The sequence below is a fragment of the Salvelinus namaycush genome, chromosome 18 (genome assembly GCF_016432855.1).
Source record: "Salvelinus namaycush isolate Seneca chromosome 18, SaNama_1.0, whole genome shotgun sequence".
Lineage (NCBI taxonomy): Eukaryota > Metazoa > Chordata > Actinopteri > Salmoniformes > Salmonidae > Salvelinus > Salvelinus namaycush.
Genome location: NC_052324.1, coordinates 5,292,150 through 5,310,251, shown reverse-complemented (window position 1 = coordinate 5,310,251; position 18,102 = coordinate 5,292,150). Strand labels below are relative to the sequence as shown.

The following is an 18,102-nucleotide window of genomic DNA, read 5'->3' as shown; positions in this document are numbered from 1 at the left end:
CATCTTGCCTATGCCGTTCGGCCATCGCTCATTCATATATTTTTATGTACATATTCTTATTCATTTCTTTACACTTGTGTGTATAAGGTAGTTGTTGTGAAATTGTTAGGTTAGATTACTTGTTAGATATTACTGCATGGTCGGAACTAGAAGCACAAGCATTTCGCTACACTCGCATTAACATCTGCTAATTATGTGTACGTGACAAATAAAATTTGATTTAATTTGATTTGACAGAGCAGCAGTCAGATCACAATAGCGAGGCTATATACAGGGGGTACCGGTACAGAGTCAATATGCGGGTACACAGGTTTCCATAGCCGCAGGCAGAACAGTTGAAACTGGAGCAGCAGCATGACCCGGTGGACTGGGGATAGCAAGGAGTCATCCTTAACCAGTCATGTTTAACTAGTGAAGAAGTTATTGGTGCTCCTGGCATTTAGTACATTAGGGTGTTCCCATTAATGTGTTACTACTGCCACCTAGTGGTGATATAGTTTAAGCCTTTAATCAAATACAATTGTATTTGTTACACGAGCTGAATATAACAGGAGTAGACCATACCGTGAAATGCTTACTTACAAGCCCTTAACAAAAAATGCATATCAAGAAATAGAGTTAAGAAAATATTTACAAAATAAACTAAAGGAAAAAAGTAACAATAAAATAACGAGGCTATATACAGGGGTCAATGTGCGGGGGTACAGGTTATTATATGTATAATAATTTATTATAGTGATGCCCTTATAGTTTATATTGTCAGTGTGTCACGCAATGTAATTGTATAATAGCTGTATATTATTCCTGATATTGATGCCACTTTTGTTATCTGCTTCCTCCTATAGGAAAAACACACCACATCCACACACACCCAAGTGAATGTAGCAGTAGCCTTCTCAGTGTCAAGCCATTGCTCTCTAAATGCTGTGCTGCCCCTCGTACTGTGCTGTTATATACTGTCTATCTTTTCATGTAAACTACAAGTCAACCGTTCAGTGTCTTCCCATCAATGCCCTTTGAAAAAGGATTGTAGTCAGAGTGCAGTTTAACTACAGTACAATACAGTATAACTGCAGTTTAAGTGCAGTACATCTGCAGTAGGCTGCAAATACTGTGTCCAAATAACACTGTTTTTTGACTACAGTAATTTTGCAGTGTAACTACAGTTACAGTGCAGTAAAACTGCAGTACACTGCAGTTATTCTGCAATTTCTGCATCCAAAAAACAACACTTTTACTGCAGTTTTAATACTGTATTCTTTTTTTGTAAGAGTGCGGTCTGACTGACAGCCAGAGGCGAAAATACCTATACCAAACCAGCAACGATTTTACACACAATGACTGAGGTTAAAGTGTAGACTGTCAGCTTTAATTTGAGGGTATTTTCATCCATACTGGGTGAACCGTTTAGAAATTACAGTACTTTTTGTACATAGTCCGCCCATTTTAGGGGACCAAAAGTATTGGGACGAAAACACTTATATGTGTATTAATTAAGGTAGTAAAAAGTTAAGTATTTGGTCCCATAAGAATAGAATATCTATCTCACTGATCATTATTCGCGATTAATTCATGATTATCCGTAATCATGGTAGCATCCACATTAATGTATAATTGTTTAGAAACATATTATATTCTTACTTACAATAAAAGTGACTCCAAAATGACACAATGCAACCAAAACAAACAGCAAATTCATCCCAAAACTTTTTACTTCTTTAGTACACATAAGTGCATTTGTCCCAATACTTTTGGTCCCCTAAAATGGGGGATTATGTACAAAAAGTTCTCCAATTTCTAACAAACATCAAGACTGAAAGCAAGACTAGACCCTTTGAAACCCAAAACAAGACCTATCCTCTTTAAACCCAGACTCAGGGTATCCAGACTAAGACTCCATATAATTTGTTGACAATAACCTGTAAATCCAATGCTGGAGAGGGATTTTGAGTCTACTCTCGGGATACAAGGTAGCTGTCCAGACCATGGGATGTCATTTCTTCCCCAGGCACCACTACTGCACACTGGAGATTGAGGCATGTGCATGGCTGTTGAAACTGGAGGGAGTCATGACCTTTCCACACAAATACCAGCTGCTCAGGATTCCGTAAATGTGGTTTACTTTGAAGAACACTGGAATCTCTGCCAGTGTGCACATCCCAACGTTTGAAGAACATTCCAGTAGTGGCGGTCAGTGAAGGAGGATTTAAAAAAATATTGAGCATGGCCTTATTTCTATTACAGTATATTGGATGACTGTCATTCATATTCCATTCACCCAGTTGAATGTAACAGCGATAGGTTTAGGCTACTACATGATACTAGAAATGTCTCTATACCCATCATGAGGTTGATACAACCTAGCCTATGAATGAAAGTTTACAACGTAGGTGCACACAGGTCGAGAGACAAATATGAGGTGACAGACAGTGACACATGGACAGACAGTGACATTCAATACTGCCTTGCACACTCTTGCCGGCATCTAGCTGATATAGGATGTAATCATTAGTTCAACAGTTGTAAACGAGTGTCTATTGGACAAATTCAAGTATGTTTATCTTCCGTTTAAGAAACGTTTTTCAACAGAATCGATGGAATGAATACACCCCTGATCACGAGTAAACAATCAGCCACGTTTTATTCCTTCTAGCCTCCATGCGCTCTCCTCCTCTCACCTCTTCCCTTCGCTTGTGGACTTCAATGCACAACACATCAGCTGTATGTGACCAGGAGAAAAAACCTTTCCAAGCCAAACCACTACCCACAGCCTACATGTTGTCACCATATTAGCTAAAGTAACGTCATAGTCCGCATAGCTAATAGAACTAATGCGTTAGTAAACCTGCTACAATCATATAGTAACTTTACAATGTACAGTCAGTAAGCAGTTACACCGGCTAGTTGCACTTACTAATAAATTAGTAAAACCAAAAGCTTACCTTGAGTTGGAAGAGTTCCAGTGCGGTGTTGGATAGTCATAGCTAGCAAGTGCAACTAGCTAGACTAAGTAATTGAAACTGGGAAAAAAAATGACAATCTCTCTCTATAAATATTTCTCTCTTGCTTCTCCTTCATTTTGGAAGAAATTAATTTGTTCAAAACGGTTCAACTATTGTCTTTCTCTCTCTTTGAGTCAACTACTCACCACATGCGCTGCAGTGCTAGCTAGCTGTAGGTTATGCCTTCAGTACTAGAATGAATTATCTGATCCTTTGATTGGGCGGACAACATGTCAGTTCACACTGCAAGAGCTCTGATAGGTTGGAGGACATCCTCCGGAAGTTGTCATAATTATTGTGTAAGTCTATGGAAGGGGGTGAGAACCATGAGCCTCCTAGGTTTTGAATTGAAGTAAATGTACCCAGAGGAGGACGGAAGCTAGCTGTCCTCTGGCTACACCATGATGCTACCCTACAAAGTGCTGTTGAGGCTACTGTAGACCTTCTTTGCAAAATAGTGTCTTTTAATCAATTATTTGGTGACTTGATTATATTTAGTATAGTTTTATCTAAAAATTCTAACTTTTAAAAAGTTTTACCATTTTTATGAAATTCACTGAGGATGGTCCTCCCCTTCCTCCTCTGAGGAGCCTCCATTGCATTCCAGTGTTCTTCACCAATTTTGTATGACACGGTATCTACAGTGATGGACACAGGCATCAGATCCTCCCCAAATCTAGCCTGCAAAGCACAAGTGTCAGAGACCGGGATGGCATGTAATTAGGACATCTCTTGTGTCTTCGCAGAGTGGCTCTGTGCTTCCTAAGCATGTGTTGTTTCACTGCTCCCAGCATTGCCTCATCTGGTGTTTTTTGGCTAGTGTCTTTGCAATGTTCTTGTAATTGGAGATAACGTGCAATTCTCTTGAAATACTGATGCTTTGCTTCAATGCGCATACACAACAGATGAATAAGTGGGCCATATGCTATCAGCAGTCGGAGATAATGGATCAGAAAGTGAATCTTTGGTATTTGCTTGTCTGGGAAGACCTTGAAAAATAGCATGAAATGCCACAATTTTCTTCTCCAGGTAAGGTACCCAAGACCTGATGGTAGGTGCCATGATAATGTCCTCGATTTCTCTCCGTAATAGGTACACGTCCCATGCATCACAGGCGGTTATTTGGGTCCCAATGATTTGGGGAAGTAATCTGAAGATGGTGGATTTCTCAGATGCCCATTCGTCCATAAAGCATGCTCCGAGAGTGGTGGTGGTCTGGATGATCTGCCGTGGTTGCCATAGGGGAAGTTGTTGATCCCATAATTTAGCTGGGCCACAGTGATTTGTTTTTTCTTGTTCCTGTAACACCAATGTTCCTGTAACACCAACCTCAGTACTGCAGATATGATGCCCTCAAGGAAGTCATGCATCACATCAGGGGGAAATAAGTACACAATGAGCGAAGGTGCATATGACATCTCAGAGAAGCAGCATGGACTTCTGACATCATAGACTCTGGACAGTTCTGTTTTTTTTGGCTGCCTGCAGTTGGTAGTTGTAATTTGTTGAGTCACGCATGGTGAACTTCCCCTCTGTAAACTTCGAACAGATCCCTTCCTTGGTTGCTGTGCAAAAGCGACAGGTCCTTCCTGAACTTAAGTTTTTAGATGAACCAGCAACATCATGGGCAGAGAGGTTGTCATTGGAGATTGTGGCAATGGTGCCACAAAATACATTTCTTTCTCCGTTGTACTCCAAAGAAACACCTGGTGTCTCCAACAACCTGATATCATCAAGCATAGGCTGGAAGACTTCTTTGTAACAAGTTACTACTTTCTGAATTATCTTGTGTTGTATCAAGGTGGAGAGGTATATGTTTTGAGGCTGGGATATGTGTTTCTACTCAATATTGCAAATTTTGAAATACACAGCTGTGTTTTCCTTTTTTGGGTCCAAGAGGATTAACAACCTCAAATTCATCTACAGTTGAAGTCGGAAGTTTACATACACCTTAGCAAAATACATTTAAACTCAGTTTTTCACAATTCCTGACATTTAATCCAAGTAAAAAATAAATAAAATAAAATAAAATAATAAATAAATAAATAAATAAAATCTGTTTTAGGTCAGTTAGGATCACCACTTTATTTTAAGAATGTGAAATGTCAGAATAATAGTACAGAGAATGATTTATTTCAGCTTTTATTTCTTTCATCACATTCCCAGTGGGTCAGAAGTTTACATACACTCAATTAGTATTTGGTAGCATTGCCTTTACATTGTTTAACATGGGTCAAACGTTTCGGGTAGTCTTCCACAAGATTCCCATAAGTTGGGTGAATTTTAGCCCATTCCTCCTGACAGCTGGTGTAACTGAGTCAGGTTTGTAGGTCTCCTTGCTCGCACACAATTTTTCAGTTCTGCCCACACATTTTCTATAGGATTGAGGTCAGGGCTTTGTGATGGTCACTCCAAGACCTTGACTTTGTTGTCCTTAAGCCATTTTTCCACAACTTTGGAAGTATGCTTGGGGTCATTGTCCATTTGGAAGACCCATTTGCAACCAAGCTTTAACTTCCTGACTGATGTCTTGAGATGTTGCTTCAATATATCCATATAATTTTCCTACCTCATGATGCCATCAATTTTGTGAAGTGCACCAGTCACTCCTGCAGCAAAGTACCCCCACAACATGATGCTGCCACCCCCGTGCTTCACGGTTGGGATGGTGCTCTTCGGCTTGCAAGCCTCCCCCTTTTTCCTCCAAACATAATGATGGTCATTATGGCCAACCAGTTATATTTTTGTTTCATCAGACCAGAGGACATTTCTCCAAAAAGTACAATCTTTGTCCCCAGGTGCAGTTGAAAACCGTAGTCTGGCTTTTTTATGGCAGTTTTGGAACAGTGGCTCCTTCCTTGCTGAGCGGCCTTTCAGGATATGTCGATATACACTGCTCAAAAAAATAAAGGGAACACTAAAATAACACATCCTAGATCTGAATGAATGAAATATTCTTATTAAATACTTTTTTCTTTACATAGTTGAATGTGCTGACAACAAAATCACACAAAAATTATCAATGGAAATCAATTTTATCAACCCATGGAGGTCTGGATTTGGAGTCACACTCAAAATTAAAGTGGAAAACCACACTACAGGCTGATCTAACTTTGATGTAATGTCCTTAAATCAAGTCAAAATGAGGCTCAGTAGTGTGTGTGGCCTCCACGTGCCTGTATGACCTCCCTACAACGCCTGGGCATGCTCCTGATGAGGTGGCGGATGGTCTCATGAGGGATCTTCTCCCAGACCTGGACTAAAGCATCCGCCAACTCCTGGACAGTCTGTGGTGCAACGTGGCGTTGGTGGATGGAGCGAGACATGATGTCCCAGATGTGCTCAATTGGATTCAGGTCTGGGGAACGGGCGGGCCAGTCCATAGCATCAATTCCTTCCTCTTGCAGGAACTGCTGACACACTCCAGCCACATGAGGTCTAGCATTGTCTTGCATTAGGAGGAACCCAGGGCCAACCGCACCAGCATATGGTCTCACAAGGGGTCTGAGGATCTCATCTCGGTATCTAATGGCAGTCAGGCTACCTCTGGCGAGCACATGGAGGGCTGTGCGGCCCCCCAAAGAAATGCCACCCCACACCATGACTGACCCACCGCCAAACCGGTCATGCTGGAGGATGTTGCAGGCAGCAGAACTTTCTCCACGGCGTCTCCAGACTCTGTCACGTCTGTCACATGTGCTCAGTGTGAACCTGCTTTCATCTGTGAAGAGCACAGGGCGCCAGTGGCAAATTTGCCAATCTTGGTGTTCTCTGGCAAATGCCAAACGTCCTGCACGGTGTTGGGCTGTAAGCACAACCCCCACCTGTGGACGTCGGGCCCTCATACCACCCTCATGGAGTCTGTTTCTGACCGTTTGAGCAGACACATGCACATTTGTGGCCTGCTGGAGGTCATTTTGCAGGGCTCTGGCAGTGCTCCTCCTGCTCCTCCTTGCACAAAGGCGGAGGTAGCGGTCCTGCTGCTGGGTTGTTGCCCTCCTACGGCCTCCTCCACGTCTCCTGATGTACTGGCCTGTCTCCTGGTAGCGCCTCCATGCTCTGGACACTACGCTGACAGACACAGCAAACCTTCTTGCCACAGCTCGCATTGATGTGCCATCCTGGATGAGCTGCACTACCTGAGTCACATGTGTGGGTTGTAGACTCCGTCTCATGCTACCACTAGAGTGAAAGCACCGCCAGCATTCAAAAGTGACCAAAACATCAGCCAGGAAGCATAGGAACTGAGAAGTGGTCTGTGGTCACCACCTGCAGAACCACTCCTTTATTGGGGGTGTCTTGCTAATTGCCTATAATTTCCACCTTTTGTCTATTCCATTTGCACAACAGCATGTGAAATTTATTGTCAATCAGTGTTGCTTCCTAAGTGGACAGTTTTATTTCACAGAAGTGTGATTGACTTGGAGTTACATTGTGTTGTTTAAGTGTTCCATTTCTTTTTTTGAGCAGTGTAGTACTCGTTTTACTGTGGATATAGATACTTTTGTACCTGTTTCCTCCAGCATCTTCACAAGGTCCTTTGCTGTTGTTCTGGGATTAATTTGCACTTTTCGCACCAAAGTACGTTCATCTCTAGGAGATAGAATGCGTCTCCTTCCTGAGCGGTATGATGGCTGCGTGGTCCCATGGTGTTTATACTTGCGTACTATTGTTTGTACAGATGAACATGCTACCTTCAGGCGTTTGGAAATTGCTCCCAAGGATGAACCAGACTTGTGGAGGTCACCAATTTGTTTCTGAGGTCTTGGCTGATTTCTTTTGATTTTCCCATGATGTCAAGCAAAGAGGCACTGAGTTTGAAGGTAGTCCTTGAAATACATCCACAGGTACACCTCCAATTGACTCAAATGATGTCAATTAGCCTATCAGAAGCTTCTAAAGCCATGACATCATTTTCTGGAATTTTTCAAGCTGTTTAAAGGCACAGTCAACTTAGTGTATGTAAATTGTGATACAGTGAATTATAAGAGAAATAATCTGTCTGAAAATAATTGTTGGAAAAATTACTTGTGTCATGCCCAAAGTAGATGTCCTAACCGACTTGCCAAAACTATAGTTTGTTATCAAGAAATTTGTGCAGTGGTTGAAAAACGAGTTTTAATGACTCCAACATAAGTGTATGTAAAATTCCGACTTCAACTGTATATAAAAATTAAGCCGGACCATTTGCTTTTGCGAGAATAAAGGATTGCTCTTGAAAAAAATCCCTGTCCGTGAAATCATTCAAGATTTAATAGTTTGCAGGTTCTTCTTCTTCTCCATTTAAGCTCGCCCAGACCACTCAGATGTATCTCTCTCTGTCTTGCCATTCCCATTTCTTTGCAGCAGTATTGCTCCCGCACCCACTATGTGCTGATGCTTCGCATACACTCTCCAAAAATCTTTGTCTGGTTTAAAAGCTCAGACAAGTCATTGCCCTCATCGACATTGATATGAATCTTCCCGAAGGTGGAATTTAAAGTCCTCGCTGTAGTGGGACAGGAATGAATCAAAAATGGAATGAAGGTCCTCCACTAAACTGTTCTGCACAGTCACAGGAACACAATGCTTCTCTCAGATCTTCAACATATGAAGGCAGAGGTTTCTCGTAAGGCTTTTAACCAGGTCCTCAGTTTCGCAGTCCACGGACTCAATAACATTAGTTGCAGGCAGCCAAGCGAGATCAGGATCATCATCGTCCACGGCTTCCTCTATGAAGTCAGACACAGGGATAACAGAACCATTAGACCTATCTTTCGGGCAAATCTTTGTGATTTCTGTATAAATGCAAAGCATTTACAGGTTTTCATGCGACCTCCAAGTCCACATGTTAAACAGGAACACTGGCTCACTCTGGTGATATAGACCAATGTGGCGAATCTGTTTTATAAGGGAGAAGAAACGTTTGTTGCATATTGGGCAGTTAAACAAAGCAGGCATTTTGACAGGTGTTTAAATTTGAAAAAACTTGGAAAAGAGAGGTGTTGTCCTTCAATTGATTCTGCTGAAGCCACTGGAAAACATCCTCCAAATACCTTTCAGATACTTCAGCATTTCTGAAAATAAACAATGAAATTAGGTTAGTAAATGTCATAGTGGGCTCCATTTGTTCTAATGTTTGTTGGTGAGATTTATAACAAGCATTGGGTGATCAAAACGCTGCTTCACTGCCACCTAGATGAAGCAAAACATAACTCTTTTTTTTAGGAACACTTTTCATCTCTAGGGTAGTCTCAGGTACATGCATCACTCTGCAATATGCCACTCCAGCTTGTCACAGCTCGGGCAAGCAGCACCATCCTAGGAGGATACTTCAGTTAGGATATACAGAGGCACTACATATCATGTCCACACCTGGCTCCATGAAAGAAGGATAGTTATGTGCCTACTTTGCTGTCAGCCTCAACTCCCCTTTCATAGATTGGCTACCCCCTGACTGAAGCAAAGTAACGGGCAGGACCACCCATGACCAAAACCATCTCACCAAAGACAATTTAGATGTAATTTGTATGCTTATGGATTTCAGTTTGTATTGACTGTCATGTGGGTGTAATTCAACTTAAAATGCAGCAATCCTACAACAAATTCTTACCTCCTTCTTGATCCCAATTGAATTGTGTCCATGTTCTGTCCTAAGAATAATTCCAAATGGGGGAGTGTCATAGAATAGTTTTACAGACATTAAGAGATTAAGATATTAAAATAATGTTGAAAGATACATGGCATCATCATACAATTACATGCCAATATAGTTTAAACAAAACCACACCATATTATAAACCTTACCTCTTTACATGTCATAGATCCTTTCAATTTTGGAGCCCTCTTGCTAAAACAGAGTAGAACACACAAGAGAAAACCCTCACCTAACCTTCATGTTGTAAAATAACTGTCATACAAGCCCAATATCTAAGTTCTATTTTATCAGTCTGACTAGAAAGATTCCTAGGAAACATTTTGCTGGATGACAATCATGTTTTGGGGTTTCTGAAGGGCATGCATACAGTACATGCACCATATAAAGAAGGGATGGTACATGTATGACCCCTCGTGGTATTGCATGTAGCAGGCTACATAAACATGAAGCCCTCCGTTTTCAGATTTAGTTTGTCATGACATCTCTGGATAGGTCCTCTTACTTTGGCTAGCTAAGCTAACTTAGCTGTCTCTCAAAAGTTAACTCTAAAAAAGTTAACTAATGAGAGTGTTGAAGACATGTTAGCTTTATGGAAACATTATAGAATGGGCCAGAATATCGTTTTGTAAACACTACAACTACAACCTGCTAGTTGCACAGGAGGTTAGTGGCGGATGGGCTTGGGCTTGAGGTAATGGCTGGAGTGGAAGAATGGAATTCTTAGTATGGTGTCAAATACATCAAACGCAGAGTTCCTCTGTTCAGTGTCTGTGTTCTTTTGCCCATCTTAATCTTTTCTTTATATTGGCCAGTCTGAGATATGTATTTTTCTTACCAACTCTGCCTAAAAGGCCAGCATCCCGGAGTCGCCTCTTCACTGTTGACGTTGAGACTGGTGTTTTGCAGGTACTATTTAATGAAGCTGCCAGTTGAGGACTTGTGAGGCGTCTGTTTCTCAAACTAGACACTCTAATGTACTTGTCCTCTTGTTTAGTTGTGCACCTGGGTCTCCCACTCTTTCTATTCTGGTTAGAGCCAGTTTGCGCTGTTCTGTGAAGGGAGTAGTACACAGCGTTGTACGAGATCTTCAGTTTCTTGGCAATTTCTCGCATGGAATAGCCTTCATTTCTCAGAACAAGAATAGACTGACGAGTTTCAGAAGAAAGCCTTTGTTTCTGGCCATTTTGAGCCTGTATTCAAACCCACAAATGCTGATGCTCCAGATACTCAACTAGTCTAAAGTCCAGTTTTATTGCTTCTTTAATCAGGACAACAGTTTTCAGCTGTGCTAACATAATTGCAAAAGGGTTTTCTAATGATCAATTAACCTTTTAAAATGATAAACTTGGATTAGCTAACACAACGTGCCATTGGAACACAGGAGTGATGGTTGCTGATAATGGGCCTCTGTACGCCTATGTAGATATTCCATTCAAAAATAGCTGTTTCCAGCTACAATAGTAATGTACAACATTAACAATGTTTATACTGTATTTCTGATCAATTTGATGTTATTTTAATGGACAAAAAATATTTTGATTTTCTTTCAAAAACAAGGACATTTCTAAGTGACCCCAAACTTTTGAATAGGATACCTCTACTGGTATACCATTAAACCCTGGTGTTTTTCCAGACTGAAAGGCCTTAATTGCCTCACAAAGGGGGACACCTAGTCAGTTATACAACTGAATACATTCAACTGAAATAGGTCTTCCGCATTTAACCCAACCCCTCTGAATCAGAGAAGTTCCTCCTCTGTAAATTGGCTTTCACACAGGTCTTTCAGTACATTTGTTAATTTTAGATTATTATTTGGAAAGAAATCCTTACAGTTTATATCATTCAGTGGAGATAGAATGAAAAGAAAACATATGCTTAAAATATTATGCTTCCTCTTTCAAAATATAATTTGGTAAATCATGGATGACTCATTTATAACGAGTTTGTGTAAATATTTTTTTGGTAGCATTTCTATGTTGACGTTTGTTACCTGGTAATCCCGAGTTTGTACAGCAAAGGAAAGATAGTAATGACGCTTATTGACATTATTGCAAATGATGGGGAATATCCAATCGCAATGGGGCATTGCAAGCAGTGTACTCTATAGCTCGCTTCAGACACCCGTGGTGATTGTGACAATGGTACAATGTTTGTTATAATTTTATATAATCACTTTGCCTTCTCTTAATTATCGCCTACTATGTTGGCATGCAAAACTTTTTTTTAATCAAATCTGATGGTTGTTAAAAGCAGAATTTGTACAATATTAGCTTTATATCAACACACTCATCACTCCCGTCTAACAAATCTAAATCGCTTTGGCAACAGTAGGCCGCAGGTGACTTGCGGATAATGTCACATAGAACGTTTGAAAGGTCTATCATTTTTTATCGAACTCAGTTAACATAAGCCCTAGATGCATTCAATTGTCCTACTTACAGGCATACCCAATTTAGGCTTTCCCCCCTTTTTTTTTTACAAATGTGATATTGCAAAACAAAGGGATAACTTGGAAGTAACATAACGTAGGTCATTAAATAATATTTAAAAAAACATGTTTATTTATTAGCCTAGTCTATAAGTATTTAAGCAGATCGTGTGAAATAGGCATCAAGTGAAATCACTGTCAAAGGCACAAGAGATACTGATGCATGTAGGTCTAGATCATTTATGGATTGATCATATAGAAATATCAAATCATTTTAACAACTACAAAGTAATTGCATGTGGTGCATGGACCCCTGACTTGCTGCATTTTTCTATTATCAAGACACCTGCTCATAACTCTTAACGGGTTAACTCAGCTCATGAGGTGTCCTAAATATCTGCCTACTGGGTATGACTTATGACTAAAGAGGCTTCATGCATAGCTTTTATTTTTGCCCATAAGAGTAGGAGTAAAATGTCTATTCTCGGCACTTATGACCAATTTTCGACTCAGACACTGTGGATATGGGTCCAGATCTGACAAAATGGAGACAAATGTACTTCTAAAATAAACCATTAAAACAAAAGAAAATAAATATTGACATCTTTATTTCATGTTTCGACAAACCCTGTTGATGTTGCAACAAGGACATCAAAAATACAAACGGACGAGTAACAGCTTTGACAATAGTACGTCACATCACAATGATACATAAACAGAACAGCTCTGTCACCACCTGGTAGTCCCCTGCAGGACTTTATTGTATCACTATAAGGCAGCACAGACAGAGTTGCTTTAAACAAACTTTTAGCCTGTTCCCTGCCATTGTTTCAGAGCAGAGTAGGGGTGTATTCATTAGTGCAAACCATAGCAAAACTATTTGCAACAGAAAACCGCTTGCAATGAAAACGATAATTTATTGGACAAGTTGAGGTTAGTCCCTCCCCGTTTTGGCACTTTTGCTTCCGTTTGGTTCCTAGTGAATACACCCCAGGTGCTGCACAGAGCAGAGTCGCCACTGACCTTCAACGACACCCACCATCTCTGCTACTGACAGCAAAGGCCAATAATCCAATCAACACATCCATATCGTCTCCAGTGCAGACTGTTGGAAGTGCACAGCTGCGTCTCAGGTCTCAAGGGCAGAGTGAGTAGCAAGGAAAGACCCACCTATGGCAGGGTTCGGTCAGTCAGTGAGTCAGGTCAGGTCAGTCAGGGGTGGGATGCTCCAGGCTGAGTCCCAATGAAACTCCAGGGAGGGAGCTCCCGGACTCTCACAGGCCCAGCGATGCCTTGAGGAGGACGGCCATATCCTCAGACACGGTGCCCTCATCACCTGGGCACGAAAAAAACAAAAAACAAACATACGATAACGTGATGACTCCTGTTCTCAATGTGTGTTACTGATGCATTACGTGAAAAAGAGAGGGGCCATGGACACTGAGCTTTGGGTCGAGCACCTCTTTCTCACAATTAAAGATGTTGAAATGTCTGTGTGTGTGTGTACGTGGGCAAGCTCGACTGTGTGTCCCCCAGGTCCTTACCCTCCTCGGCAGCGGTCATGTCCTGCTCCAGTTTGAGCTTCTTCTGGCCCAGCTGCAGCATGCCACCCTCTATGGTGTCCTTATGGATCAGCTTGATCACCTGGACAGTCCTGCAGAAGGAGATGGTCAGACACGGACCTTCAGTCATTCATCAGAGCAGTGTCCATTCCCTCAGCATCACTAGACCCCCCTATTTTGTCCTCACAGTACCTTCTCTAGGGCCAGAGGGGTTTTCCTGACCACATGGCAACTCGTCACTACTAATAAAGACTTCTCTGTAAGCGAGACATCTCTCGCTACAGATCTCCCTAACGCCCAAATGTCGCCTAGCCCAGCCCATACCACCCCTCTGGTCTTACCTGGTCTGGCCCCTCCCTGTCGGTCTCACCTAGTCTGGCCCAATCTGTGGCAGCGGTCCTCTGCCTGCTTGTCGTTGTAGGGGTTACAATCGATGTCGTGCATGATGACCACGTTGGCCGAGGTCAGGTTGATGCCCAGGCCGCCCGCCCGCGTCGACAGCAGGAACACAAAGATCTCCGGGTCCATGTTGTAGTCGTCAATCAGCACGATCCTGCACCAAACAAACAGAGGTGGGTCTAGGGATTACAGTGGCTCTTGTGCATTTTCTCGACACTCTAGAAGGAGGAGATTCACTAGTTGCAGTGAGATACAATACCACCAACAATCTCAGAGGTTTGCCAGTGAACAGCTTTTTAATTTGAATGTTATATGCACTATGTCCCCAGTTACACTTCCTATGGGAAAAATACTGCACACAATTATGTTAGAAAGAAGGTCGAATTCAACTGGAGCTCACCTGTCTGCTATGGGTGTGGAGCCATCCAGTCGGACGTAGCGGTGGCCCAGGTGTTTCAGCAGAATCTCCACAATGTCCAGCATCATGGTGAACTGACTGAAGAGTACCACCCGGTCTCCCTGCCGAGAGAGCAGAGCACAGCACAGCCACATCACATATCGGTTGTATTCACAAGGAACCAAAACAGGACAAAACAAGTGGGACTAACCTGAAATAAGATGCTTTATAAGTGTTTTGCTACTGTGTGCACTAATGAACACACCCCTGAAACGATCTCAACATGGCAGATAGAAACATAATGACTAGAGGTAACCCCGATTCTACGCCATACTACAATTTACATCCTCCAGAACAGGCCCGAGGAGGCACGAGGCAAAACCCACGAAAGAGTCAGGAAAAAACACTCAAAACAGAGTAATAAAAGAACTAGTCTCTCTCCTTACCTTGGTCTTAAGTGTGGCCAGTAGCGTCTGGAGCAGGTGAAACTTCCCAGAGTCCAGCAGTAGGTCTTTGTCCAGCTGGTATTTGTGCAGTGACGAGTACTGCTGGCACAGCCGGTGAAGCTCAAAGTCCGACATCACCGCCATGTCCTCCTGGATCAGCACCGGGTCCGCGTCAAAATGGGTCGGCTCCTAGGGGGAGGGGGATGAATAAAAATATACATATTGAGAGACAGACAAGAAAGGCAGAGAGGGTTGACAGAAAGACAGAAGAGATAAGGGTGGTAACATCGTTTCTTAGGAGATTAACTTACTTGATTTATATAAATCGACAGAAGAAAAAAAACTAGGACACAAACACAAAATGGCAAATAAAGCAGCAACCTTGAGCATGAGGTGACTCATGGCCTCGAGTCGCTCTGTGGTGTAGTACTGCCGGTGGAGCAGAGGGTGGTTGGCCATCTTCCTCAACTGCATCATCACGTTGCACAGCTCTCTCTCTACACAGAGATGGAGATGATGTGAGCGAGTGGTTGAGCACGCGAGAGAGAGAGAGAGCAAGAGTGAAGGTGAGAGAGAAAACAGTTCAGTTGAAATTAGGGCACAGGGTGTAAGATGCCGATCACACAAACACGCTTATTGTGCCAGCTATGCACCACCCGTCTGTCACGCCACTGCTGTAACACTACACTGAGTATGGTGAAGATTTCCCTAGACCCTGATTTTGGGTCAGTTTAGCACATTCCCCCGCTAATGGATAAGATTAGGATTGGGAGAGTAAAATCTGATCCTAGATGTGCATTTAGGAGCAACTTCACCCTGGACCTACACTACAGTTCCGTGCAGTACATACTCTCTCCGATGGCAGACTTCTTGAGCTTGCCCACCATGTTCTGGTAAAGCAGCTGCTGCTTCTCGCTCATGGCGCAGAATTCCAGCTTCTCCTCCTTCGCTGGCAGCTGCTTAAGAACCTGAGAGAGACACACACACACAAACGAGTGCATACGCACACGAGCGTACACACACACACACGCACGCCCACACATCTTTAAATATCACAGTGTGAACCATCCAGTATTTCTCAGTGTAAGTCACTTTGGGGGTGTCCTTACCTCGCTCTTAACTCGTCTGAGGATGAAAGGTTTCATGATGAGTTTAGCCTGGGCGATGCGGTCCCTCTCAAAAGTACTCTGTTCCTCGTGGGATTTCTACCACGCACAAATACAACACAAACATCAAAACACACATCCTACTGTGAGAGTCCCACTTAACATGAGGGGAGTGGTACCAGGGTCTGTATTCGCAAAGTGTCTCAGAGATGGAGACCAGAATATTTCGACGCTAAACTTGACCCTTGACCCTACCATGGAGAACATCTTGGCTATCTGCGTGGTGCTGCTGGAGAACATGGAGGGCATGATGAAGTTGAGCAGCGACATCAGCTCCAGCAGGTTGTTCTGTAGAGGGGTGCCGGTCAGGAGCAGCCGGTGCTCAGCCTGGGGACACACAGAGACAGGTAGTCAGACAGGGAATCAGGGAGACACACAGGGACAAACAGGTAGACAGACAGAGACACGGGGGCGACACGTGGACAGACGGAGACAGGGAGTCAGAAAACACAGACAGCGAGACGGAGCCAGGCAGACAGAGTCAGGAATGTCCGAGAGATTCAGACAGACACTGATGGCTAGACAGAGAGACAGAGGAGACACGGGGACATCAACTCTATCGCACACTACAACTGCTTCTACAACTTGTCAATGGGGAAGTGTGAGGTGTTGTGCCGGGAACTAACGTTGATGGCCATGAGGTGGCGGTAACGGAGGGAGTTCATGTTTTTCAGCATGTGGCCCTCGTCGAACACGGCGTACTTCAGTCTGAGCTTGCGGAAGAGACTGCGGTCGCTGTCGTTGCCGATGGCCAGATTGTAGCTGCGCAGAGAGAGATTACACCCAAACATGAGCATTTGTAGTTGAACTTTCATTCCGTATGTAGACCTACATCAAAATGGAAGGGCTACGAGCGTGCACACACACACACACACACACACACACACACACACACACACACACACACACACACACACACACACACACACACACACACACACACACACACACACACACACACACACACACACTAGGGAATGCTTCAGCACATTTAAGAAGCAAGGCCTTTTAGTTCCAGTGAATTCCCGGTATGTATCTAATTGACTCATTGTGTTGTCAACACACAGGTTTGGACACGTAGCCCGGGAGACTCAGCAGTGCCTTCATTTCCCATACGGCTGCCTCAAACAGCGTGTAATGCTCATTAATATCAATCATTAATGCATTACAAAGTGCTTTTCTGGTTCAGACAGACACGTACGTAGCCCATTAAAACACCCCCTGCACAGCTGCAAGGCTCTAGGGTGACGTTGCCCCAAGACGCTGATTTGGGGCAACTGCATCTCCCCACCCAATGGTTAAGGTTAGGATCGGGGGAGGGGAAGCTGATCCTAGATCTGCACCTAGTGGAAACATCAACCCGGAGGAGCTGTACAGAGGACGCAATGCTCTTCCCTTCCACTAGAGCTCATCGTGGTTCCACCAATAGACTGAAACCTATTCGACAATATTGTGCGTACGTGTATGTGTACTCACGTGGACACGATGACGTTGAAGTCCACCTGATTGCTGAGGATGTCATGTCGCAGGTACCGCCGGTCCTCCACAGAGCCTGAACATACAACAGGGGGTGTATTCATTAGCGATGGGGGCAAGACATCTGTACAGCTACATATTGGGATATGATTTTTTACGATATATTGTATCGTATCATCTTGACAATATCACAATATTATTTTTGCGCCAGTTGGTTGCACCTGCACCAAAACACCTGTATTTCTCCTTCATAGCTTGATCTCCATCTTCTTTCAAATAGGGAGTCAATTTGTTTTCAGCCATTTGATTTTCATGACTGACCAAAACTAATTTTCTCATGGCTCTCTTGTCCCTCTGCAGCAGACATATGTTGAGCAATATGTTTGGAACATCGAATGGCAAAAATAAAATCACCGCATCGAATTCGCAATACACATAGAATCGTGAGAATCGCAATACATATCGTATCGGCACCTAAGTGTCGTGATCATATCATATTGTGAGGTCCCTGGCAATTCCCAGCCCTAGTATTCATCATGAAAAGAGTGTTTCTGTTTGGACAAGTTCAGGTTAGTCCCTCCCCGCTTCG

General features: G+C 43.0%; 1 protein-coding gene across 1 annotated transcript in view; it reads right to left on the bottom strand.

The window, feature by feature from the left end:
* Window positions 1–12,660: 12,660 nt before the first annotated feature.
* smarcad1a (SWI/SNF-related, matrix-associated actin-dependent regulator of chromatin, subfamily a, containing DEAD/H box 1 a) overlaps window positions 12,661–18,102 on the bottom strand; it is a 30,095-nt gene continuing 24,653 nt past the window's right edge. Inside the window, exons 13-23 of the mRNA XM_039013152.1 lie at window positions 17,514–17,589; window positions 16,664–16,799; window positions 16,233–16,364; window positions 15,981–16,076; window positions 15,722–15,839; window positions 15,253–15,368; window positions 14,872–15,060; window positions 14,429–14,547; window positions 14,000–14,182; window positions 13,612–13,721; window positions 12,661–13,403 (exon numbers count right to left, since the gene is read on the bottom strand). Of these exons, the coding sequence (XP_038869080.1) occupies window positions 13,342–13,403; window positions 13,612–13,721; window positions 14,000–14,182; window positions 14,429–14,547; window positions 14,872–15,060; window positions 15,253–15,368; window positions 15,722–15,839; window positions 15,981–16,076; window positions 16,233–16,364; window positions 16,664–16,799; window positions 17,514–17,589 (1,337 nt within the window). The 3' untranslated portion in view covers window positions 12,661–13,341. The remainder of the gene's footprint in view (window positions 13,404–13,611; window positions 13,722–13,999; window positions 14,183–14,428; window positions 14,548–14,871; window positions 15,061–15,252; window positions 15,369–15,721; window positions 15,840–15,980; window positions 16,077–16,232; window positions 16,365–16,663; window positions 16,800–17,513; window positions 17,590–18,102) is intronic.